Source organism: Molothrus aeneus, chromosome 3 (genome assembly GCF_037042795.1).
Source record: "Molothrus aeneus isolate 106 chromosome 3, BPBGC_Maene_1.0, whole genome shotgun sequence".
NCBI lineage: Eukaryota > Metazoa > Chordata > Aves > Passeriformes > Icteridae > Molothrus > Molothrus aeneus.
Genome location: NC_089648.1, coordinates 63,780,096 through 63,806,866, shown reverse-complemented (window position 1 = coordinate 63,806,866; position 26,771 = coordinate 63,780,096). Strand labels below are relative to the sequence as shown.

The 26,771-nt window shown below is 36.9% G+C and overlaps 1 protein-coding gene across 10 annotated transcripts in view; it reads right to left on the bottom strand.

Annotated features, from left to right (window-relative positions):
- The window catches only part of FAM184A (family with sequence similarity 184 member A), a 74,458-nt gene that overhangs the window by 26,840 nt on the left and 20,847 nt on the right, over positions 1-26,771 (bottom strand). For all 10 annotated transcript variants that reach the window (XR_010783381.1, XR_010783380.1, XR_010783382.1 and 7 more), the window contains exons 2-9: positions 20,661-21,515; positions 17,452-17,587; positions 14,263-14,444; positions 13,396-13,593; positions 10,050-10,172; positions 6,246-6,407; positions 4,293-4,418; positions 3,955-4,101 (exon numbers count right to left, since the gene is read on the bottom strand). Coding sequence is in view for 7 of the 10 variants with exons in the window: in XM_066547083.1 (XP_066403180.1) it covers positions 3,955-4,101; positions 4,293-4,418; positions 6,246-6,407; positions 10,050-10,172; positions 13,396-13,593; positions 14,263-14,444; positions 17,452-17,587; positions 20,661-21,515 (1,929 nt within the window). In the remaining 3 variants the exon portion in view is untranslated. The remainder of the gene's footprint in view (positions 1-3,954; positions 4,102-4,292; positions 4,419-6,245; positions 6,408-10,049; positions 10,173-13,395; positions 13,594-14,262; positions 14,445-17,451; positions 17,588-20,660; positions 21,516-26,771) is intronic.

Sequence of the window (26,771 nt, the reverse complement as noted above, 5' to 3'; positions counted from 1 at the left end):
ACCCTACATGCACTCTGTGAGGGACCACTTAGCATTACTGGTACAAAAGCAAAATCATTACCTAGCTTTATGCAAGAGCTAGATACCACCTCTCAAATGTGCAACAAATAGAAGTGGCAGAAATTTGTACATCAGAATAACATAATTTTTAAAAGTCAAATCAGCTTAGTACACTTTATGGGCATAATTTTCTTGATTGAAACTGTTTGGATTTCTTTTAATTAACATTTTTATCTGTGTCTGCTCATTCAGCTTTCCAGCACCAGCCAGCAGCATTCCCAGGTGGGCATACTCTATGTTGTATTTTTCTACAGTTTAGGTAGCTATATTTAAACCTGTTTGTTCAGCCCTTTATGATTACACAACCATTTCCACACTTCAAGATAGGCGATACACTTCCTTGTAGCTTGTTTTTAAATCAAATCAGAGATGCATCAATACATATTAGAAAATGGTACCTGTATTGATGAACATTTAATTTCTGAATTCAACCTTTATGAACAGAAATTATACAACTAAGTGGTGAACCTCTAGACACTTTCTCAACACAAAGAACACATATCGGCCACATTTGTTGTCAAGCCAGGATTTACAAATTTTTAGCAGAGACCCTGGTCTTGTATTATTTTGATAAATCATTGTATAATATTACTGGTATAGAGCAGACCACTATTTCAGGTGTAAAAATTTGAATTGCAGAAAGAGAAGTTGGATTCCCTCTCTTCCTAATTTTATACAGGCTTCACACCTTTCAAATGGGTTTTAAATACATCTTCCCACAAATTAAAACCAGGGTGTAACAAATCCACAATTTCACAGCCCTACTGCAGTATCTCAGGCAGTACTAGTTCAGGGCAGAATTTCTAAGGCATTCCAGGACCTGCTTATTTCAGTACTTTATCATTTCTGGAGGAGGAGACAGAGAAGCATCTTTATGGGGTTTGTGGGTGACACCAAGCTGCGAAGAATGCCCTGGTGGAGGGCAACACAGTGGAAAGGATACATTGAAAAAAATGGGCTACCATCCAAAGGGACCCATCTAGGTTATAAGTACAGGCTGACAGGAGCCACACAAAATTCAGTAAAGAAAAATGCAAGGTCCTTGACACAGGACCGAACCCATACACTAGTCCATGCTGGGTCACAGATCTGCTTTGCACAACCTTGTTGATGGTAGGCTAAACATGAATCAGCAGCGTGGTGTGGCAGCACTGAGTGCCAGCAGCACACTGGGCGGCAGCAGCAACCAGCAGTTTGAGGGAAGGGACCAGTGCTATGGACTGGCCCTTACTGCACATCACCTGGAGGGCATATTGTTGCAGTGTGATGTCATAGCTTGCCTCAGTTTTCCCAGGTGTCAATCGCCTCTTCTTTCCCCCACCCTGACCCCTGCTGAGCGCTGTCTGTCAATCCTGGCATTCCAGAAGGGCGTTGAGTGATTGGCAGAGTTCAAAAGATGCCTTTCAGCCCTGGAGGACATTGGGCCATCCAGGTGTCATTTGTCCCCTGAGACTTCCCCACCTTACCTGGTTGGTGGGATCCCTACCCCTTCTCTCCCCCTCTCCCCAGGGTTAAAAGGAACAACAGCCACACGGTTCGAGGTTCTCTTAGAGCTGTTATGAGATTCAGAGGCCTGTGTGCCAGGAATAAAGCTCTGGATCGAAACCCTCCAGCAGAACTGGCTCCTTTTCCCTCACCTTGCCTTGAAGCTTCTCCACCAGAGGTAAACCTGAGCTCCTGCATGCCTGGACTTGTCCCAAGCACCAGCTGCAGCATCCAGCCAGCCAAAGGTGTCTCTGAGGTGAAACCACCACAGCTGCCACCTTTGGTCAAGCAGCAAGAGCCAGACAAGACAGGCACGCCCCATCCGGCTATTCCAATAGCATATTCTGTCTCCTCCTCCAGCTCATTCAGCTTTGGTACAAGACACATGTTGATAGACTTGCTCATATTCAGCAGAGAACTACCACCAAGAAGGCTGGGACTGGAACAGATGTCCTTCTGAGGTAACTCTGTTTGCTCAGGCTAAAGAAGAAATGGCTTTGTGGGACTTAATACTTTTTCAGTACCTAGGAGGTGGTTACAGAGAAAGTGGACCCAGTCTTGTTACAAAGGCGTACAGCAGAACAATGAGAGACTACAATCAAACTGAAATAGAGATGGTTCTGTCTGAATAGAAAGAAAAAGCTCACTATGAGGATAATAAGCAATAAATGAGATTATTCAGAGATGCTGTGGAATCTTCATCCTTAGAGGTTATTCAAGAACTGACTGTACAGAGCCCTAAGCAACCTTCTAATTCAGTGCTGAATTCAGCCTCCTGAGACCTTTTCCAGCCTAAGCAAGTCTGTGATTCTGTCATCCAGGTCACTACAACTCTCAGAGACTCTTTTGTGTATGGCAGTCAGGAGGAACTTACTAAAAATCCATTTGTCCAAGAGTTAAGTTATTAATCTCTTACACTGTGGTCTGGAATTCTCTCTCTTTCAGCTGTAATGGATAAAATATAGATTTTTACAGAGGGAAAGCTTAATTCCCTACTACCATTTCAATCTCTGTTAAATACCTGCCCAATTCAAACACGGGTATGGAAAAGTCACAGCTGTTTTGAAAAAAAATAGTGCTCACATGCTATTAATCTATTTGCATACAGTTCTGATACAGTAAAAGATAGGAACAAAAAAGAAAAACAACCATTTTGCATATGGAGACCTTTTCCTATATCCAAAAATTCTCTAGTAAATTCTCCTTACTACAGTGAGCTTTCTCATTCCAAAATTTCTTGCACAGGTAAAAAAAATTAATTTGTAACATGGTAATTTTCCATTCCGGAACTGGAGGTTAGATTTAACATGGTATTTTTGAAAGGCAGAGATAAAAGTATGTTAAAACTATGGAAAGTTAAATATATCCCTTTCAAGGGATATTCTACCTTTACAGGTAGAAGTCAAGAAAGTAAATTGAACTTGGGTAATGTGAAACTTAGAATCAAATTAGTCCAATTCTCTTTATGCTCCTGTTGTAAAATGTAACAGACGAAGAACTTTGAAAACCTCCAGCTTTTATAAGCCTAAACCACAAGACTTGACAAACTTAAATTTCCCCAATCAGCAAAATATATTGTGACGTGCTCCTGCGAGAGGCTGTATAATCAAATGCATGTTCAGTTATTAGACTTCCCAAATTAGACAGCAAATTAAAAGCCATCCCACAATAACACCCTGAAATCACTTTAAGTCATTTCAGTCATTTTATGAGTTCCAAAATCTGTTACTCTTACTTCAAAGTATATTTGTTCATTTTCAGCTATTTCTTCAAACTGGAGTCAGTAAAACCAGTTCTACAGCATTTATGGCTTGGAAAAAGTACAAAGCAAGTATTTTCTTTGAATTATCTAACATAGCTGAGATGATAAATAAGAGTTACCATTAAAAAAACCTCAGTATTCACACAAGATTATCCCAAAAATAATGGCCAAAATCACTTGAGACATAGCTGTAATAAATGTGTCATAAAAACTGAGACACATTTTGACTTCTCAGAGACTTGTACAGTGTTATTCTTGTACACATAGGGGATTATTACTTTTGTAAAGATAGGGGATACCTTTAAGTCCAAACAATTAGCATTGGTAGATATTTAACAGCACAACAGGTGAGCAGACAAAATCAAAACAATCTTGTAGTGAAGAAGTGAGTCTGTCAACATCCTCTCCCTCCTCCCCTCAAAACTGTAAAAAGTTTTATTCACATTTAGTGTAAAGAACAACATTCATATAATTAAAATTATATCCACATATTATTAAAATCATGATTAGGTTAAAAAGCCCTATGCTAACAAATTTCATTTAAAAGCCAGATATCACAATCGATTTCACTTACTTAGTTGGTAATAAGCCACCAACAATTAAATTGTAATGGCTTTCCAATTCTCAAAGACACCATAGTTAGTTACCTGGTCTAAAAGATCTTCGACCTTTTTTTGCCATCCATCCCTTGCTGCATTTTTTTCACGTTCTTTCAGCTGCAACAACTGAGTCATGGCTGCCTTCTTGTCCTCCTCATGCTGCAGCCTCAGCTCTTCACGAAGCTTATTACATTCCTGTCTAAAAACAAAGGACAAATAACTAAAATGCAGTGGGAACTTGTGCAAGAGGTACAAAAGAATTACAATCTCAGTAATAATTGGAAAATCTTAAATAACAGAAACATTTGCTTTACATTTCATTTGATAGTACAGTTGCATATAATATATAGTTCATTTATTATTAAAGAATAAAACAAAAAAAATACTTGCCGAAGATTTTCTGTCCATTTGATTTCCAAGTCACGTGCCATTCTGTCAACTTTGAACTTTTCCTCCTCTCTCATGGCAGCAATCATTGCCTCGTGCTGTTGTCTCTCCTGATCTAGTTCTCCCTGCAAGTACAAACTTTACAATAGAGACTGATCAGCAGCAAAAGTGTATTTCAAACATTAAGTGAGTGTATTTATAATAAAAATATCAATTACAATTGACTCAGAAATTTGAACTACAACTTCTTCAGTGTGAAATTCCTAGTTATGCACAATTAATGTTTATACATCTCCTGATATTTCTTATTTGTGAAACAGAAGTCTGTATTCCTATGAAAAGCAATTTTCCAGTAAGTCATTCTGCAATCTTTTCAAATACCATTAATGTTGAATCACAAAATAATTCATGTTGCAAAAAACCTCAAAAGGTCAACAAGTCCCATTCACTGAAGGACTTACTTTTCACATTAGAGCAGGTGGCTTACGCACTTCGTAAAGAATGCTTTGATTTTTTTAAAAAAAATTTTAAAGCATCATCTATCCAGTATTTGAATTTCAAAGTGTGAGCTATCTGTTTGAGATACAAAGTTCAAAGTTCATTTCTGTTTCTCAACGGGACAAGGATTCTATTTCTGATAGAAACAAGGTTTTACAGTCTGAACACAGGGAACAACTTTTAAATTCCCATCAATTTCTGGTGAAACTTTACCATAATAGAATAGGTACCACCTAGAAATACTACTTACATGAATGCTGTTCAGCAGTGCTTGCTTCGTTCATGAAGCAAACATAGCCCCCTAAATTGAATGAATAATTTTTAAAATGAGACCTTTTCTGCAGCATTATTATAAATTTTAAAATCTGTTAAGATAAATTTTATTGCCAGTAATCTACTGTATATGAATATTTAAATGTTTTAATAGGTGAAGAGAGCAATACTGCTTAATAATAACATTTAGAGACATTATAAAAAAATACAGAGAAAGTTATAAACTATAATATTGTGCACCTCTAATGACTGTAGCTGAAAAAAATAAAAAAATATACCAATAAGCTGTTTCAGGCTGGTTTTGTTAAGAAAATATGAAAAGATATTCAGTGAAAAAAAGTATAATATTTGCTGCTCTATGTCAAATACTTCTGTGATCTTGTAAATGTACATTCTTTACTGAGGAAACAAAAAGGAAATGTTTGCCCAGTATTGCAGTCAATAAGGTATTGACAGACTAACTGACAGTTCTACTTCCATCTAAGCCAATTAAAATGACAATATATTTGTGCCTAGGCAGATTAATTGCTTAATGGTATAAAGTGGTCACATTTTCTTGGTGACAGTCTGCTATCCTTACAGATATCCTAGCATATATCTAAAAATTATTCTTAAAGATTCTAATCTTTACTGAATTTCCAAATTCAAGCTGGAAATGAAGACTGTGCCCATTTCCCAAGGAAAACATGGCATATATGTATTCAAATAACTCATCAAAAAGATTTCTGTGAATTTCAGAGTTAGTAAGCTCTGGATCTTGTTTTGCATCATGACATGAACTGTCTGGAATTGCGTGTTAACTCATATCCTTTTATGAAATTCTATTAAAGTCCTGAACATATTTTGTATGGACATGTTTTGGCAGCTACAACTTACATTAACCATACAAAGATACACCTGCAGCACTACCTGTTAAATACTAAAAATGTTCTGAAAACAAAAAATACCCAGCCCAAAACAACCAACCACTAAAATAAAAATAAGAAACCCCCAAGCCCCAAAAGAACCTATCCTAGTTTCCATTTTTTAAAATTTCTCAAAATAGAAATCTCTCCTTTAATGAAGCCATATGAGGCTCCTTCTGTCATGGGTACTCCATAACATTTCTAGCTATTTTAAAAACAAGACCAAAATCACCCTAACTGCACTTTGCACAATTTATTCCCCAACAGCATGGTTACCTCAACACTATACAGTGAATCTGTGGTCTCTCGCAGTCTTGCTCTAGTTAATTCTAGTTCTTTCTGGAGTATTTCCTGAGCTTCTTGAAGACTGGAGATATGTCCTTCTGCAGTCCCAAGGCCTTGCTCACTTTTTCGTACTAGGTCTTGCAGACGACACACCTGTGACATTGCAAAAAAAATCTGTAATTTCCATAATTATTACTAATGGCAGCCAAGCCATCCTGGTGTTTTTCAGTGTTTCCTAATTCTGACCTAGACAATGTTTTACTTGCACTACCTGTTCTCCTTTGATATCACTCAATGGTTCTGTATTTAAAAACAAATTCCTGTAATATTATAGAAGCAAAGAGTGTATTAAAGGATTTTTACAAGTAAAAAAAATATATATCCAATGTGTTTGATCCACGTTGCAAGGAAAGGGGCTACATAAAAGATCTGAAAATGCCTCTTAGTTTACTGTGAGAAAGCATGTTTTAAGCAAATTAATGAGAAATATTTCAATATACATAAAATCTAATCTAATATATAAACTAACTTGCATTACGGTTTAAGTTTCTGTTTTCAGATTGCTACCTGTCCAGCCTGTTTAAAACTCAACCTAGCAACTGTACATATAATGTAATAATCTCCTTAACTGCTATATAACAATACTCTTTTTTTCTGCCTGTTTGTGCTTCAGCTTCCCATCTGTAAAATGATGACACTACACTTCTTTGCTTCAAATAAAATTATGAGAGATTGAACACTGTTCACCAGTTAACAGGAAAGGAAAAGATTTTAAGTATGTAGGTTGGAAAAACAGAAAAATGGGAGGCAGGGAGGAACAAAGAACAGCAGTTAATTGGAAGTGCGTCTTCTGCTGAAGCAATAGTCTATGCTGTTGCCTTTGTAGGTTGAGATAAATTCATTCACAACAGGAGTAGTGTCACAAGAAAATACTAGCTTTTGGATTACAAGCATGCACAGGTAAGAATTGTAACCACTCTTCCTGTTTGTTAGAATAATTACATACAAATACTGTTTATAATACACACAGAGACACCACCTCTCTCTCCTAGAACTCTCCCTCTGTCAACAACCTGTCAAGTGTTTAAAAAGTGGTACTCCTCCTTTTCTTCTCAGAATGGAATCCAAAATTTCTTTGGCATGAGAGATCTCAGTGAAAAACTCCTGTAAAGTTGAGCACTTGTCTCTGTGCTCCTTTGAGTTATATTCAAACAGCCAGTAATTTCCTACAGAGCACTGCTACCTTCAGGTAGCAGTGCTACCTACATGACAAACTGTCCCCAAACTGTATTGATATCCTGGGGGTGCACTGTTGTCTATGTATCTGATAGTAGCATCATATGAATAGCAGTCCTGTAAATCTAAAGGATGTGGGAGCAGGCAGGAATGTCGCTCATAGGGCTTAAGATATAGTCTACTGTTGACAAAGCAGTGACGGAGGCTGTTTAAAATTATCTTTAATAGCATCATCAGAAATCCTTTTCATGGAGACAGCAAGTCCTTAGATGACTGTGCCAAGTGATACAAACATATCAACATTCTAAAAAGCCTTGGCTGGTCTACAGTGAAAGGAAACACAGAGTGAACAGCCAATCTCATCCTGAGACATGCATGAGAAAGCCACTATTCTGACTTAACCCAAACTCCCAAAAAAATCTTTGGCAAGTATTCAAGATTACACTGCTCTTAAATAGCTTAGTACTAGGAGCAAGTCTAATGAGGCTTGAATCTTTCCCTCATCCTTTAGCTAAGATAATTGCCACCAGAAAGTCTGTCAAAAAGAAAAGAAGATGGCATGGGCTCAAAAGCAGCTTTCTCAGCAGGGAAGCTAGAACTGAGAGAGCATCCACAGAAAGTAAAGAATACAAGCCTACTGTGTTAGCAATGTAAGGGCTAAGCTAATGATGTGTCAGACACATCACAGGGGAAGCTTCTTCAAGGTCAGTGATGGCATTGAGAAACTGCTGTTAGTTGTCAATAGAGATCTAAGGCCAAGCTGTGGCAACTGAAGCACTTCTTTCAGGTGCTCAAGATAGACATAGTAATGAAATAAAACATTTCTCTTCTGCACTACCTGGAGAGGATTTACAGACCAACCCCAATTTATTGTCTGTATGTTTTCTCTCATTCTATCACTATACACAATATATGGTATTACACTTACCCTGGCAAAGGATTGTATGTAAACTTGAATTGGACCGCAGCTGGACCTAGCTCCCTATTTTAGTCTTCTGCTTCTTAGCTTTGCCTCTGTTTGGCTAACTTTCATGTTGATGGAATTTTCCAAGCCTGAATTTGATAGCAGTTGGATAACAGAAACTCATTCTTAAAACATTTCAAGTTATTTCCTTCAAGGAAGGACAAAGTTTATTGCTCATGAAGCCAAGAGACATTGATAAAGAATAGCTAAATTTAAGCCTACAGTGCTAGATGATGATAGAATGACAATAGTGCTCCTACTCAGATCTAATCCAGAAACAATGAAAGTTAGCATAAAACAGAGAAGTTAAATCTAAAAATAAATAACTAAACTTACTGTAATTTTGAACTGAAAAATAAAGCTGTGTAAGATTTTGTTAAGATGCATAACAAATACACCATATTTTCATCAATTTGAATGCAGGTAAGCACACTGTTAAAGGAGAAAGAGGAGTTCCAGCTTAAACTTGCACCTTCTCTAAGCTCTGAAACAAAGATACTGGCAACCCTAAGGAGGAAGAATCCTCCTGTTTAAAGAACTACTCAATACTGACTGATCAGCAGAGCTGCTGAACTCTAAAGGCAGGAGGTCCAGCTACCCTGGCAGTGTATAATCTCTGGCATATCCATCTATCTGGTAGGTAACATTATGAAGTTATTAATATAGCAATGTATCAATAGATTATTAAGACGGTAATATATAATATATTAACAAGTAAAATTTATACTTTTGGAAGGGCAAACTTCCCTATTTAGTATATTAAAAACATGCAGGTTTTTTTCTTAAGCTAGTTTAGTATTTGTGCAATTTGCAAGTTACCAGAATGAAACACCTGCTCTCTCCAAATATTGTACAGTACAGAAAGCAGCAATGAAAAATTTTGCTGCAAAAAAATTACTTAAATTCACGTTTAAGTCTCTCAAAGCACACACTAAAATCACGCATAGGGCTTGCTGAACAATAAAGCTGATGAAATACGCTCTTGAAACAAGGCAAAAGTTGCAGAGAAAAATGGTTTGGTGGTTTTGATATCAGCAGAATGTACTTCTAGTTTCAAAATACTGTATTGTGAAAAGGTTGTGATTTCCAACTAAAAAAAACTTAAACTGTCTTGACATATAATACATTTGACATCAATTGCATATACCATGACATAGCAAATAATTTGGGTCTTACTAGAAGTACTTCATATCATCTTTTGATGAAAATACAAGAAGATGATTTGCAAGTCAGGAAACTGACCAGAATTTATGATATGTTAACCATAAGCAAGTATGAGTTTACATCCAGTTAAATTTCCCTCTCTCCTGATGTATTTTGTGTAGAAGTCTGTGTACCTAATGAGAAGATAAAAATAGTTAAAAATAAAAAACTGTTTACATCAGCTGTTTACATCTCTCTTGCTTTATTAATTTTGTAAAGGACAATAAAATCATTCCTCAGAAGCAGTCAACTAACTTTCCATGTTTTAAGAATACTCCACTTTAAACAGAAGCAAGGCATTAAACACTCAACAGCATAGACCTGGACCTGTCCTGGAGTCTAAGATTGCTATTCATGAGATGTGGTAGTGAAACAAGCAACTTAGTCCTTGCCTCCTGATTGGCAGAAGTCAGCTTTGTTGTCAGCTCTTCCTTCATGTTTTCCAGCTGCTGTCGGAGTTGATTCTTATCATCCTCCAAATGCAGTTTCTCCTTCTCAAACTGCTGCTCCAACTCCTTCAGAAACAGGAAGGATGGAAGAAATATTAAATACTTGCCATAGTCATTGCAAAGTACAGATCTACCCACGGAAATGATTCTAACCAGCATAAATACTTGTGATCTCATCCCTTTCCTTAAACTGTTAGAGCATGAATATTTATTTCCTTTTACAACAGATGTAATTTTCCAGTTTATTTTATAATTTAACATCCTTAAATCACAAAATAAAGACTAACAGGACTTTTCTCTCAATTACTTCTCAGTTATCAAAAGCTTTAAAAATATATCTACTTTCACAATTTTTCAGTCTGAGTTGAAAGAAGAATTTTTCATTTTCTATAAAATTACACTGATATATCTGCATGTCTTTCAGCCTTTACCCATCTATTTCCTACAAATAATCCCCACAGGAAAGAATAAATCTTAAAATCCAGATTGAGCTCTGTGAAGTTTTTTAGAATGTTACAATTAATGAAAAAAAAAAAAAAGCCCCAGACCATATATCTACTACATTTGTGTAGAATCAAATTACTTTTCAAGTTTAACTATATGGAAAGAAACAAGTAACAGCCCTGTTTTCATCAACCTTTATGGTGTAATAGCCAAATTCTCAAAATAACTGCTGGATTAATTATATTTCTCTTACATGAGCCTATGTTGTGTGTGTGTGTATATATGCACACAGAAACGTTAGAAACTTTCACAGTTTTAAGGAAAATTATAAATTTATACTTCAGCCTTAATATTCAGAATACATTTTCAGAAGAACCATTTCTTTCACAAAATATTTTAAAGGAAACATATCAAAATTGAGAATTTTATTACATATTTCAGTGAAATATACTATACAGCTCATAATACTGCGAAGTTTAAGTGAAGAAAATTAAGGTTTCCAAGCAAGTTGCTCCAGAGTCACGCCATAAAAGGCTTCAAGGTTTTCTACGGAGCTAGAGCCTTTTTAACTAACTCCTTCCTAGGGGCTCAGCTGAAACGCAAGGCTTAGTATCAATTAAGTGCCTCGGTGCAGACCTGGGCTCAGGTTTCCTAAAAATCAGTATTATCTCAGAAATTGCCATGAAAATACATACACCAGAGCCAGCCTGAAACAAAAGGTACAGTATTGGTAAAATTAGGGGAAACAGGGAGAAAGAACTAAAGTATTAAAGAGGAAAAACAGTCACTAAAAGATATAGAAGTCTAAGGAAACCCAAGGTTTCCTGCTGCAAGACAGCAATGCAGTTTCAATCCAGCCAACTCCAAGAAGCAAGAGAGGCCAAGCCTTCGTCATCCAAACCCAAAGACGACTCAAGTGTTTTGCAGGGGGTGGAAAGCTTATTAAGCAGCTTGTTAGTTCTAGCACTGCTTTAGGGTATGTGGCAGGCAATAAACGATTCCTGTGTACATTGCTTGCATGATCTCTTCATTCATGGTAGAAGTTGGTCAGAGTGACAGAACAGAGGGGTACACTGTCACAAACTCATTACTAAACAAGGTAAAACTCATCAAGTGCCTGCCTTCTTCACTGGGTCCACATGAGTCAACACGTGGGATAAATGCTCCTTGCTCAGTGAAACTTGATCAATTTGTCCTGTTCATGCTGAAATCTGCTGTCTGCAAAATCCCACTGGTGCTATTTAGACCCTATTCTGATAACAGAGCAATTATTTCTCTGATGATACTTGTCAGTACAGCTGTGCGGTACTGCAAAATTATTAGCAGCTCTATTTTCATAATCCTCCTGATGCCATTTTTACAGCTCATTTTATAGATGGAAATACTGAAGCAAAAAGAAATATTTGAGCTATTTTTTGAGTCCTATTCTAATTCTGCTGAATTCTCTTCTGTTCCCCAGATGCATTTCCCAGGCTTCCAATCCCAATGAATCCTCATGTCCTCTATCCCAAGGCTGCTGGTACCATGCTTCTTTCTCATACAAAATTCAACTCTGCTCCACATTTAAGCTTGACTGTTTTCTTCCTTGGATTACTTGATCAACACAGCATGTGCTTAGTGAGACAGGTTTGACAGAGGAGACAGTGAAATCTGATTAGATTTAGCATCAGTGAAATCGGATTGACTGAGATCTTGATCCCAACATCTCTCCATAGCTAGTTTTTTCTTGTTAAAATAATTTCATATTTTTCACACTTAGAGAGGTGTTCCCTATTTAAAATAGTTTAGCGATTTAAGAAAAAAAGTTTGTGATCTCCTTTTGTTTTATTCTCCACATTATTTTAGTAACAAACAAAACAAAAGAAAAAGAACCCCACATCTGAAATAAAAGAAAAAGATACACAGAAACCCTAAGAGACCTTGTCTTAATAACTGGCATGTTTAAAGTTTTTAAGAAAGTAAACCTGTAAGAACCAATGCATATATGTCTGAGAACTACTTCAATTACTGGATGACAAAAAAAAAATTTGTATTTATTAAAAATTGACCTAAGAAACAACATACTGGTAGAAAAATTTACAAAAACAAACCAAATCTGTCTGAGATGCACATCACTAACTACAACCATGGTTCTTGGTATTTTTCCTGTGAATACATCAAAAGAAATATTACAAAGCCTCAAATTAAACACTTAATCCTGTATTTCCTGTGCAAGGCAAAATTTGTGTATAACACACACCCAATCAGATTAGGAAATAATAATTTAAAAATGGGCCTCATCCTGAGAAAGTAAAGGCCAGATTTGTGAAACAAAGCCTTTCAGCTTCAGGATTCCAGTCAAAGGTAAATGTATAGTTGCTGGAGAGTGAGCTACTGTACAGTACATGGTTTTATGTTGCACACTTAGAACAGCTGTTATCATCTGAGTACATATAGAGCTTAATAAAATATCAGTCCTAATAAAATATCTTTCTGTACTTCTGAACTGTCAATGAGAATTTTAAATAAATGTTATAATAATACAATCTTTCACCTCCTTCAGGAGAACAGATCTTGATATACCAACCCTTCTGAATATGGGTCACAAATTCCAGGAAAACAAAATTATTATATTTGAAAATACATTTTTGTATAAATGGAGAATTTATCTTCTGTATGCAGACAAATGACAGTACAAGTGGTTTTTTTTCCCAAGATATTTGTTATTTTTCTAAACACTAAGCAGTTTCTTCAGAGGCCTGCAGGTAATTCCAAATTAAGTTTGCCATAAAACAAAACCATGCAGTACAAGATGCAAACTGTAACAGTTGCTTTTTGTTTGATTACTAAGAAAATAAGAACATACCATCTGCAGTTTCTTCTTATCCTTATTAGCATTACTGTGTGCAGCCTCAATTGCAGTATGGTGTTTCCATGCCAATTCTTCTAAGGTCTTGGAATGAGCCTCCTTTAACTGTGCAGCCTCTCCTTCCAATCTTGCTTGTAATTTTACCAGCTCCTTCTCATAATATTCACGTTGTGTTTCCCTTGCTTCATTTACTTTCTATAAAGTACAAGAAAAGAAATCTATTCAATGGTTAAAAAATCTGAACAGTAGGAATAAAAAAAAATACAAAAACATTACTGATGACATAAATCTGTAAAAAATTAACTTCCATATAAAACAAACTGAGCAAACACTAAGCACTGACTATGTGATTCAGTAACCAAAAAGGAAATTTTAAAAAATCCATGCAAAACAATACATACTTATTAAAAACCTAATTTTTCCTCTGTTTAATCTGGGAAAACAACAATCGGGTATCAAGCCTATAGAGAATTTCTGTTTAGTATTTTCAAACATGTTCAATGCATTTTCAGCAAATGGCTTTTTAGACTGTTCCTTAATCATTTCATATTTGTCCTTCCTCAGACAATTTAGATACTAGGCATATACACACAAGGTTATAACTCAAATGAAATTGTTAGAAGATTGTCCAAAGCAGTCTGACTGCATTGGACAATCTTCTAACAAAGAAGCATTTCATCTGCCTTCCCTTTAATCTCACTTCACACTCTACATTAGTCAATTCTTTGTTGCTACATGAGATATACTTGAAATATACTGGTCCTAGTCTGGTCATATCAAACAAAAATAAAGCATAATATTTTCTTGTCTAAGAATCCTAGTGTTTTCTTGTTTTATTCAACTAAAGCCAATAAGCTGTTTAACCTTCTCCAATGCCAGAATTTGCTGCCTTTGTCGCTCATCCAGACTCTGTGTTTTGCTTTGTAATAAATTTCTTTCCTCTTCCAGCTGGGACAATTTTTCCTTTAATCTAGACTTTTCTGATTCCAAGTCTCTGATTGTAACTTCTTGAGTCATTTGAGTAGCTTGAAGCATTCCAATGTGACCTAAAAACAAAACAGCTCTTTAAAACCTCATAGCATTGGTTTCATGCAATTGAAGTGCACATTTATATTCCAGTGATAGCACCACTTTAGTGGAAGCTTGCATATGGATCTCCCTTGTCTTCACTGCAATACTTATCTTCCTCTCCACTTCTCACTTGTTTAGTTTTATTGTAAAATGCCCAACAACAGCAGAGCAATTGCTGCTAGGGCACCTTTCATTTCAATTTTCCTTGCTCAAAGTTGCACGTTGACTCCCAAAGGAAAGCAGAATTAGGCAATTGTAAGAACGCTGAAGAACTGATCCCACCTAAACCTGCATATTTCTATCCTAGAATAAGATTGGCAACAGAAAGCAGAACACTGATGTCTAAAGATAAACATGTCATTGTTTTATCAAACTCATAATTTAGCTGGCAGACTAGATACATAGCTTTATCTGCTGTAAAACTTAGGAAATGACACTTTATTCTGCTAAAGGTATATGACTAAAAGACATAACAAAACTCTCTCTATAGTAAATAGTAAACTATGATCTAAATCTAAATCCTTGCAGGTTGGAGGCTTCCTTTTAATTTCTTTATGTGTATTTTTGGAAAAAAAAACAAACGAAGTACAATTTCAAACCACACAATACGATCATCTGTCCTTCACATAACCAGCTGACAAAGGTTTATGACTTCAGAAATTTCTGTATGTTCTTCTTGATATATTTATTATTGTAGGTAACTGACTAGAGCAGTGAAATTTCTGTTATTTTGGGAGAGGCTTTGGAGTGAATAGAAGACTGTTTAGAAAAAGAGGATACTTCTAGTTAGGTCCAACTGAAAGATGAGAGGTATTATTTACTCAGAATAATTTTCTACTGCTTTTTTGTAGTCTCAGTTTCTAGGAAAGACTGTTGTTTCCATTCTCACTTTATTATAAATTTCAAAAATGACAGGTTGAATGACAGGTCAGTTTTATAACAAAGCATTGTTTTTAAATTTAAGTCACTAAGGAATAGCTATGAAAGTGGAGTATATGCTATTTCTCACATGACAAAATCACTGAGCCTCATGATTAATTTCCATTTGTTATAAAAAGTAAGATGTGCCAAGGAGGAAACTGTTTGTTGCCTGTGGACACAGATGTGAAGGGAAGAGCTATGAGATATATAATGAAATTCAAAAATTAAAAATACCTCAGAACTAATAGCAATTTCATTAAAAATGCACACTTCTAATTGTACTAAGCCCTGGAAAATTCTAGAACTTTTTTTGACATTTTTGTTTGTAAAACTGAAAACTGAAGACTTAGGACAATGGGTATGCTTAGGTTCTTAAACATTTTTAAAAAATCCTTATTTCAAAAGTTCAGCCATTTAAGAAAGGTATTTTCAAACCCAAAATTTTATAATCTAGCAATAATAATAATAATAATATGAGAATTTTCATTTTTTCATACAAGTATGTCATACATATTTCATTGTAAGTACACATAGACACTGATCTAGAGCTTTTGTCCTTGCATTACCAACACAGAAGACAGCTTCCCGATTCCTCATGCTCTACAAAAAGGGTATGAAATGCAGCAATTTCCTTAAAAGTTGGGAATCTCAGGATAAATGGAAGAAGAGTATTTTAAATGCACCAAAGAGACTCAACAGAGTGTTCTAAAATAGCAATACGATGAGTAAACATTCTTTATGGTAATTAAGTATGAGAATTCAGTTTCTTTGAGGATGGATTTTTAACCGTGTGAGCTGAAAATCAAGGAGATGGAAGTGGGCCAGCATCAGAAACCATTTCCAAACAGGCTGGCACCCAACTACCCCCCATGGCCATGGCTTGGTGGCACCACTGCAAACTGGGATCCTGGTTCTTGTTGCACAGTGATGCTCTAAAACAAAGAGGTACTGCTGACAGCACCACTGAGCTTGGTAAAGCTGAAAACCGCAGTGCCAGAGGACACCAGGGCTGGCCTCAATCACAGGCTAGCTGACTCCATGTCATCAGTAATACAGAAAAACAGCCTGGGTATTTATTTCCACTACATTTGGGGTGGCCTGGTGAAACCCTCTCATGCTTCTGCCTAAGGAATGAAGCAGCAACAGTTTTAGAGTGCATGAGAACAGGACTCAGAGTCATGAATTTTTCTATGGCTGCCTCACAAATCACCTTTTGGAGGGTAGATGCCCATTTTACATTCTCTCAGCAGCAAGCCTATTCCTTTTAGCTGTTTGATCTAATAGGATCTTGCAGTCTTGGGCTCCTGCTATACTCTTCCAACATACAGCCTAGACTACTCCTGGGCTTGTGCTAATTTGTGTGGAAAACAATCAAAAATTGTTATAATTGGTCTAATTCAACAAAGCCAAAGATAAGCCAGGGGCCCCTTTTTAAGCCCTAGAGCCCTACCTATTGTATAGTTGTCTAAGTTCAAGTACTGGGGCCCATGCCTACTACTGAGCACACTAGGGAGACAATGCCAAAGATGGAAAAGAAACCTGCATGTTTCTTTTCCAGGTCTTAAGCTATTTTTTGTGCCTTTCCACATGACAGCAACTACAAAGGAGCAACAAAAGCAGCTATAGAGAAAACTTTAAAGAATTTATCATTCAACAAGCTGCAAATCTTCTGACAGTAGGTATAAAGGAAAGTACCACAGCATCAGCAAAAAGAAAAGACAACTGAAAAATGGTGGAAGAACAGGAAGCATGTCTCAGTTATTATGTGGAGAACAGATGCAGAGCAGAATTGTTCTGTATAAGCACAGTTCCAAGGCCTGGAAGATACGTACATGCCATACAAAGTACAGCACTTGGACAAATGAGTACATAAAAAAGGAAATTTAAGTACAATGCATGTGATAGCAAAAAAGTTTAAAAACCCCAAAACTCATTGGAAAATTCTATGTAAAGCATTAAACAGTCTTTAGGCACTCTAAACCTGCATGAGGCTGACAGAAAAAGAAAAGGCTAGAATAAAAGGATGAAGTTTGTTTCAGATTAAGTTACTGACATACATACTGGCTTTGAGAACAAGATCAGTGGCCTGCTGCTGTAAGCGCTCTCTAGCAGCTGCAAGCTCGCTTTCCACTTCTTTGTGTTTGCTTAACAATGACATCTCCTCCTCCTTCACATCATCTAGCTGTTTTTGAAGAACCTAGAGGAAACACATAATACTTGTTACCATCATATACAATCATGTCAATTTAAATGAACATTAGGTTAAAAGGTACAGAAGAGACCTTTCAGCAAACAAGTTTTATTTACATAAAAGCTGAAATAGTGCAATATTATTCCCATATTCATTGCCTATTATATGTAATGCTTCAAACATACTTTTTGAAGATCAAGATAATGGGTACATGGCATGACAAGTAATGCATAAGAGAAATGAGACAATATTCAAAAGGTACAGGAAAAAAAAATCCTATAAAATGGTCCACAGAGTCTGGGGGTCAACTTTACAAACCTGGTATCTGAGAGTTTTTCACATTAAAGAATACATTTCACATTAAAGAATACATTTCTGGTATCTGAGAGCTTTTCACATTAAAGAATACATTATGTGTTCAGAGCAGCTAAGTGTTTACTACTGACTCTAATTAAGCTATGTGTGGAGGGAGATACATAAAATGAGAGCTGGGCAGTTACTTCTATCAAACATTCCCAGGGGTCACTGTTGGGACCAGCACTCTTTAGCACATTTCTCAGCAGCATGGGCAGTGGTATTGGGTGCACCCTCAGTGGGCCCACTGACAACACCGAGCTGTGGGGTGCAGTCAACTTGCTGGAGAGAAGGGAAGGGGTGTCATCCTGAGGGACCTTGACAGGCTTGAGAGGTGGGACTGGGCAAACCTCATGGAGTTCAACAACACCAAGAGCAGGTCCTGCACCTGGGTCAGGACGAGCACAAGTACAGGCTGGCTAGCCCTGGGGAGAAGGACTCTGGAAGGAAAAGCTCAGTATGACTTAGCAATGTGCACTCACAGCCCAGAAAGCCAATCATGTCTTGGGATGCATCAAAAGCAGCATGGCCAGCAGGTCACAGGAGGTGATACTGTCCCTCTACTCTGCTCTTTTTAGACCCCACCTGTACTCCTGTGTGTCCAGGTGTGGCAGCCCCAATACAAGAAAGACAAGGATCTTTTGGAAAAAGTCCAGAGGAGGCCACTAAATTAATCACAGGGCTGGATCGCTGATCTCCTATAGAGACAGGTTGAAAGAATGTTCAGCCTGGAGAAGAGAAGGTTCTTGGGGAGACCTTTGAGCAGCCTTCCAGTATCTAAAGAAGGCCTAAAAGAGCTGGAAAAGGACTTTTGACAAAGACATGTAGTGATAAGACAGCCTTAAATTGAAGGAGCATAGGTTTAGATTAGAAATTATGAAGAATTTTTTTTTTTAGGGTAGTAAGAAATTATTTTTTTTGATTGCCCACAGAGGTTGTGAACTTGCCATCTCTGGAGGTGTTCAAGGCTGGATGGGACTCTAAGCAAGTTGGTCTAGTGCAAGGCAGCCCATGGCAGAAGGTTTGGAACTAGATGATCTTTACTGTCCCTTCCAAGACAAACTATTCTATAGTTCTATGATTCTGAACTTTTCTTATGCCTTAAATCAGATGTACTGATTCACAATAGCACATCTTGGAGAGGGTAATGTGTTTCAGCCATGCAGGAGGGAAAAGAAAATATTGTTCTGGTTCAAAAGAAAATATAGATTTCTTATAATTCAAGTAACTGAAACAGTAACATTTCAGAAAGTAAAGTGGAAGAGAGAATTGGGGAAAACACTGTACAGGATGTGTAATGAAACAGACACCAGATGTGGTGAGATTATGCATTTCAGCACCTCATCCACAGTGATCAGAGTAGGACCTGATCTTAAAATCTGTAGCAGATACTGCACTAGACTCTTCTTCTTCTTTGGGAACAAATTTCCTTTACTGTAGGAATGACCAACATACAACTGGTTTCACCTTCACCGCAGCTTTCCATAAACTCACCTCTTGAAGCCCCTCAGAAGAGGCAGAGATGTGTGATGAACTGACTGCAGGCTCCCTTCACCATCCCCCTGCATCAGTGTAGGGGAAGTGGTTAGAGAATTGGGAATAAAGTTAAGTCCAGGAAAGATGAAGGGGTGGGGAGAAAGTGCTCTTTTAAGATTTGTTTCACTTCTAATTATCCTACTTTGATTGGAAATAAATTTGGTAATTAATTTGGTAACAAATCCTTTTCCTGAGTCAAGTCTGTTTAGATCATGATGGTAACTGATGAGTGATCTCTCCCTCTTATTCCAACTCAGAAGTCTTTCATTACAGCCTCTCTCCTCTGTTCAGCTGAGGAGAAGAGTGGTAGAGCAGCTTTGGTGAGCACCTGGCATGCAGCCAGGATCAACCCAACACACTAAACAAAACTGTGTTGGAGTTTAACTTGGTAAGCAGCTAAGTATTGGCACAGCCACTTGCTCACTACTGCCAAAGTGGGACAAGGAAGGGAAATGGAAGGGTAAAAGTGGGAAAATTCGTGGGTTGAGATGAAGAAGATAGAGAAAACAAAAGCCACACACATAAAAGCAATAAAAACAAGGAATTCATTCACCACTTCCCATGGGCAGGCCAGCATTCAGCCATCCTCAGGAAAGCAGGGCTCCATCTGGCCTAACACTGACTTGGGGAGGCAAAGACCATCACTCCTTCCTCCTTCCCCCAGATTTATAGGCTGAGCATTACATAATATAATATGGAATATCCCTGTGTTCAGTTGGGGTCAGCTGTCCTGGTTGTGCTCCATTCCAGCTCCTTGTACATCCCCAGCCTCCTCATTGGAAAAGCCAAAAAGACCTTGACTTCTCTGTGTAAGCACAGCTCAGCAATAACTAAACCACTCCTGAATTACCAACACTGTTTCCAACATTTGGATTTGTTTTCAACAAATCCAAAACATGGCACCCCACAAGCTCCTATAGAGAAAATTAACCCTACCTGAGCCAAACCCACTAACATACTGAAAGAATGTGCAGTATTTCAGTTGCCACTTGTGAAAATATTGTTAATTAAACAATTAAGCCTAAAGTAGAAATAAATGGAAAAAAAATTGAAGACGACAAGCATATATGAGTGATGGAAAATTAAGTTTACACACTCTAATAACCTCAACCTAACAGCCACGTGGAAACATTGCTTTTATAGGAAAAGAAAATTCACAGTCTTGGGAACAACATATCATCAGTCTCACCTGAACATTGTTTTCTGCAGTACCAAGAGCCACCTGAAGTTTTTGGCATTTTTCCCGTAGACTAGCAGCTTCATCCTGGACCATTTGCAATTCAGTTTTAAGCTTCCCCAGATTCTTCCGTAACATACTTTCTTGGTTCTGAAATTCTTTTCTTAGCTCCACTTCTTTCTCTTTGCAGGCATGTAGACTTTCTGCTGTAAAAAGCTGAGATCTTTTCAAAGAGTCAAGTTCATGTTCATAGAAGGACTGTGCTTTGCTCAGTTTGCCTTCATAGTCCTCAATGAGCTTTTTTTTTTCCAGCCTTAACTCTTCAACCTTATTGTTCAAGTCTTCCAGCTCCAGTCTATGCAATTCCTCCATTTTCTCTTGCCCCTTACTTAAAGTAGCATTCTGACTCTGGTGAGTCTTCAGAAGTTCTTGAATTTCAAGCCTGTGGGCAGCTTTTAACTCTTCCAGAGCTGTACGCTTGTCCTTCTCATACTGTACTTGCAACTGTATGAAACTTCGTAGCCTTTCCTCGAATTTCTTTCTGATCTCTTCTACTTCCCTTGACATGGTCACTACACGTTGGACATGCTGAGCTTCTGCACAAAGCTGCATATCTTCAACTCTATCCTTATATGCTTCAAATTCTGTCAAGGCCTGATGTTTCATCTTTTTGTGATCTTCCAGTGACTCTTCCAAAACCTGAATCTTCCTCTTGAGATCCATTTCTTCTGCCACTTTACTTTTATACTGCAAGATCTTCTCTCTGGTCTCTGCAAGAATTTGTTGGATTTCTTCTTCATGAGCATCCTTAAGGGCTTGGATAGCTGCTTCATGTTCATCATTTTTAGTGTTCAAAGCATATATTACCTGCAAACATGAAATAATATTATATTAAGAGAAAAGGCATTCTGGTTATCTGTTAAATCCCAATAAAAACATACCTAGGTACTCTGAAAGCTACTTCACCAATCTGGCTTGTTCCCATCACACAAATGAGACACCACATATTATTAAGGACGTAACTGCATAAATGCAGTATTAGTCATGATATTCTTATACATCTTAGAGAGTAGGGTAGTTTTTCTGTTCTCCTTAAACACTTAATTTTTCTAATGAAAGCTTTGTCTTTATAGCCATGTTGTTGCTGTAAATACAGTGGGGGAGAAAAGCACACTTAAAAACACATTTTAAAAAACTCTCAAATTTATTTGGAATAGTTCAAAGCACAGACTTTAAAAAAAAACTGAAGAGATCTTTCTGTTGGAAAATAACACACAGAGTATATATATCACAACAAGAAATTCAACTGGAACAAAAAATATATCTCAGATCCCTCCTTCCCAAACACTGCATGTTCTTAAATATTTCATTTCAGAAACATCAAAAATGCAAACACTAGTTATTCTGGATTGTAATCTTGATGGTTGCCAAGATAGAATTTCACTTTTGACAGTTTATCTAGTAAACATTTTGTGTCTCCTAAGGTCTAAGGTACCTTACTACATAAATTCACTGACTTCCCAGCTAGTAAGTCAGCTGAACAGAAAAGTTCAGGGCAGGGCAGCCAGCAATCTGGGGAGCCCAGGGAACTAAATAGTTCAAGAAGGCTGTGAAAGCGGCAAAACCACGAGCATTCAATGAAAGTTTTAAGATAACCAGATATATCCTAAGGGATGTTTCAACTGCACCACAACATAGTAGATTTTGGTTTTTAACTAGGAAGTACAGATAAGTATGTGTGTCTGTATATGTGTATGTCAGTGAATAAACTATCCATGCAATAGGTGGGGTTAATGCAATCTTTGCATTGCTTCAAGAACTCCAGCAATTCTCCCCATACTTCCTAGATATACAGGCAGCAGAGCTATAAAACACATCTGAAGAAAAAAAAAAAAGGTCTTCTGATTGGTGTAACTTGTGTATCTTAAAAATTAAGAAACAACAAAAATGAACAATGAAGAAGCAGCAGGGGATTTTCTTTTTTAACTGAGGACAGAACCTAGACCAGACCTCCATCAGCATAGAACCATGCAACAGAGGAAGTTGTGCTGACTAGCCCTCAAGGCTGGGAAATATGACAAAGGCACAGAATTGCTCTCCTGACACCAAGCAAAAGCCTCTATGCTACAGACTAAAGAAAAGTGTCTACAGTCAAGTGTTCAGATGAGCTATGAAGCTCAAAAAAGTTATTGAAAGAGTAGATTTAAGACTTAGGCCATGGTGTTCCTTTGTTTATTTGAACAAAAGTCCAGACTTTTATTCTAGATTTTATGCCTTTTATGCATTTTAGTCTAAATTTATTCTAAATTTTATGCCTGAAATAACATACCCCATTCTGTTACCTGAACCACAAAATCCCAAAAGGACAGGCTTTAAATTACAATTGAAAAGAAAAAGGAAAAACATAAAAGTTCTGAAGCAACATTAGATGTAAAAAACCCACCCCCCCCCAGCCTCACTTATCTTTATATAGAAAGAAATTAACTTAAAAATGTCACAAAAAACACTTTTAACTTATTCTAATTCAATTTTTTAACAAATGTACACGCTACTTAACGAAAGAGGAAAAAAACATAGGTTTTCCATAGGTTTGGCAACTTGTTTTTAGTACTACTTACATATCTGCAGGTATCAAGGACACTTTTGGCTTTCTTCCTCCCCAGATAAAAAGAAATAAAATAAAATTTCCTATTCTGAAGGAGCTTCATGGTACAGAGACTCACAAAACTCTAACAAAACATTGCAAAAAATGACAACTAAACCACATGCAATCTCAATAGCAAAATCACAACTATCACTGAAATGCCCTTCCCCCAAGGTTTTAACCTTCTATACTCTTATTGTCTTTGGTGATGCCAACAGTAACTTCTGATCATGAAGCTTTCACCTCCCTCCTGGTACCAGCAAACAGTCTCAGCTATTGGATCCCAAAGGCTTATTTCCCTGCTGGTTTAATGGTGTCTAGTGTTCAACTTTGTTCAAATTAAAAATTACTTGAAAACAGAGGTTTTGGGGTTTATCTAAATGTTATACGCACTATCTTGCATGAATAGGCTTCAGTTTTGGTTAGAGAAGTGTAAAATATAGTTTAAAAAGTACTATAAAAATAAATCTCACACTTAGGATCAGGTCATTATAATAAGCAATTGCAGAACACTAGGTCAAATCCCACACTCCAAACAGCCCTTGACTCTCGTCCTTGTGCACAGAAGTGCCATAATGTTTTTCACTTCAGGCAGTGTTCCAGTCTCAAGTTATGCAGCACTACGATCTGCAGAACGTATAAATCATAAAGGATTTTCAAGGGTATTATGATTTAGCAGTGGAAAGCTTACTGAAAAGTCCAAGTGAAAAATAAATCCATGTGCAATGCCACATTCGGAAGATATCTTCAAATTCTCATTATTGACTTGCTCCTTACTAAAAGCACCTAACAGCAACAAATTCAATTCAAATTCAAGCACAACTCGTACTCTAAAAGAAGGGCATTCATATCTTATGGGAAATGCAAAAATACAATGCATGCAACTGAATATTTCATCATAACATATGCCTTACAGCAGCCTGAATTCCAGCTCCATCAGATTACTATAAACCTCACTATTTTTAAAGAAATAGAATAGCTGTATCAGATCTTATCTTTGAGAATTTGACCCACTGTATTAACACAGGAACACAGGGAAAAAAGTCTGTACTAACAAGCAAAAGCAACTTAAAAGCACTTCAATGAAACGCAAGCAGAAATTGAAGTACCTTGGAGCGAATGAATACATTTAAAGTTCTAACTAAAATCAAGAGCTCCTTCTCAAGTAAGTTTCTGAAAATTGAAAAGCAAGAAGGTTATAAACATTGGAGGTAAGTAGATAACAGTTTTGCACTCTCTGTTTTTAAATGAGAGCATGAATCCCTACTAAGCATGCTTGTAAATGCTTTTTAAAATTATTTAAAAATCCCTGCAGCTTTTTTAGTACAACTGCTTAATACTAAGACCCATAAACTGCTTATTTGAGTAATTCATATTTTTTCAGCTCTACTCTAACTGCACATAGAAATTCTTATCACATGACAGGAAAAAAAAATCATGCTTTATTCCATTTTCATTCAGCATACCATGTCAGAGGGACAGACTGAACCATACTCTAAGGATACTGAGATTGCCAGCTAATACTTTTTATACAGAACAGTAACTTAATTATTAATGAAAACCTACTGAAATACTGTGTGCATCGATCTGAAGAACTACAACAGAGTAAATTAGTATCAACAACAGCAATAACCTTGGTTATGTCAATAATTATTGTTTAGTTATGTTCTAAATGGTAAAGTGAAACAAGTCAGATCATACGCTAGCTTTGGTGTTTTAAACTACACGGAATACAAACAACAATTCCTGCTCCACTTTGCTTGTGGCTGAAAGTTTGGCTGAGAAATACTTTTTACTCCAAACCAGATGTTAGGGATTGGAAAGCTGACCAATTCTCACATGGTCAGCTGTACTTCGGTCATCTGCTCCTGACAGCAATTTAGTTGGGATAGAATGCTATTCTAATTACAAATGTGTAATTCACCTTAACACTAGAATTGAGTGCAAATTCTTTTGCAGAACAGAAAACCACAGTCTATGATTCTATGAAAATACCCCAAGAAATGTGCATGGGTCATTTTCTCTAATTTTACATCAAAACAAGAGCTGATACCTATGAGAAAAAAACATCACTTCCCATCTTACACAATCAATCTTATGACTGGTAAACCTCCACTTCAGACTTGATGTGTGGGTCCCTGGGTAAGAGTACCATGTTCAGCCTTGTTCAGGGGAACTGCTGTGTCCCCAGTGCTCCCAGGGTGCTGCTGCCTGAACACCTGCCTGAAACACCAGAGCCTCCAGAGGCATCCCCAGATTTTGCCAGTGCTGCCTGTCTCTGGAATGAACCACACAAGGACAGTGCCAACAAGAAATGCTTGTGCATAACCTGCCAATGATTTATAAGATGTGGACCAATAAGCCTGACCCATCCCTGCTCTCTGTAGGTAAGATAAGTAAGAATTACTTCACATAGGAAGTAGTAACATATACTGAGAAACAGTAAAAAGTGCAGCAAACAGAAAAGTTCAGCCTACAAAATCAGTCAGAAACCTTAAAAAAATTGCAAGCATTACTATTAATTAATTTTATGTAGAAATATTTCCTCTATGATAGTCCCAAACAATCATATGTTTTTTGGTACAATAGGTATTGCATCAATTTTTCCCCTTTTCCTTCAGTTGACCAAATAATGTCCAAAAAATGAGATAGATTTATATATCAGCATTTAAAATTTGCATAATATGATCAATTTAAGACAAAATAAAATGCCCAACTTAATAGCCAGGAAAAGTTTGCTTTACAGGACAAATTTCTTCTCCTTGGCACATTATAAGAATACAATGATATAGGAAAGTACTTCAAAGCTACTTCAAACTGCCTTTCATAAAAGCTGACCACAATTGCAGAGTACAGTATTACAAATGTGTTACTACATACAAAAGTAGACAGACAGTTATAACATGTATACAAAAAAACCCACAAACCTCAAAACCTATGTATGCCCATCTTTCTTTTTTTTTAATTTAAATTTTAAAAAACACCCATTTATCTAGAAAGATCTTTTCCTTATGGAAAATCTCACAAATAGATGATGCTCTGTCAATCAAGATCTTTGTATTACTGACAACAAACACAGAAACAAGCCTAGACCTTTAGGTCAGGATTTCTTAGAAATTACAGAAAAGGTGGAGGGAAGACAGGTGTTCTTCAGCTACATGGCTCACTGCAAGTCTTTCTAAATACCTGGGCCAGTGCATTAGGGGCACAACACAATGAGCAGGGAAGGGACAAATATGGTCTGCAGCTGTAAAAGGAATGCTCCTTGCCAAAAGCATCCACCCCCCAAAAAGCTGATCTAACTACACCAGTCTTCCTTTGAGATAAAATGCACAGAGGGCAAGAACTTGATTTTTTTTCCTAAAAAACACACTTTCACATAAAATTTATTATTAAAATATCCTTTATGCTATTCAACAGTCTTCATGTGTTAGCTCAATACCTAAGTATTCTTGTGTTAGCTCAATACCTAAGTAAAA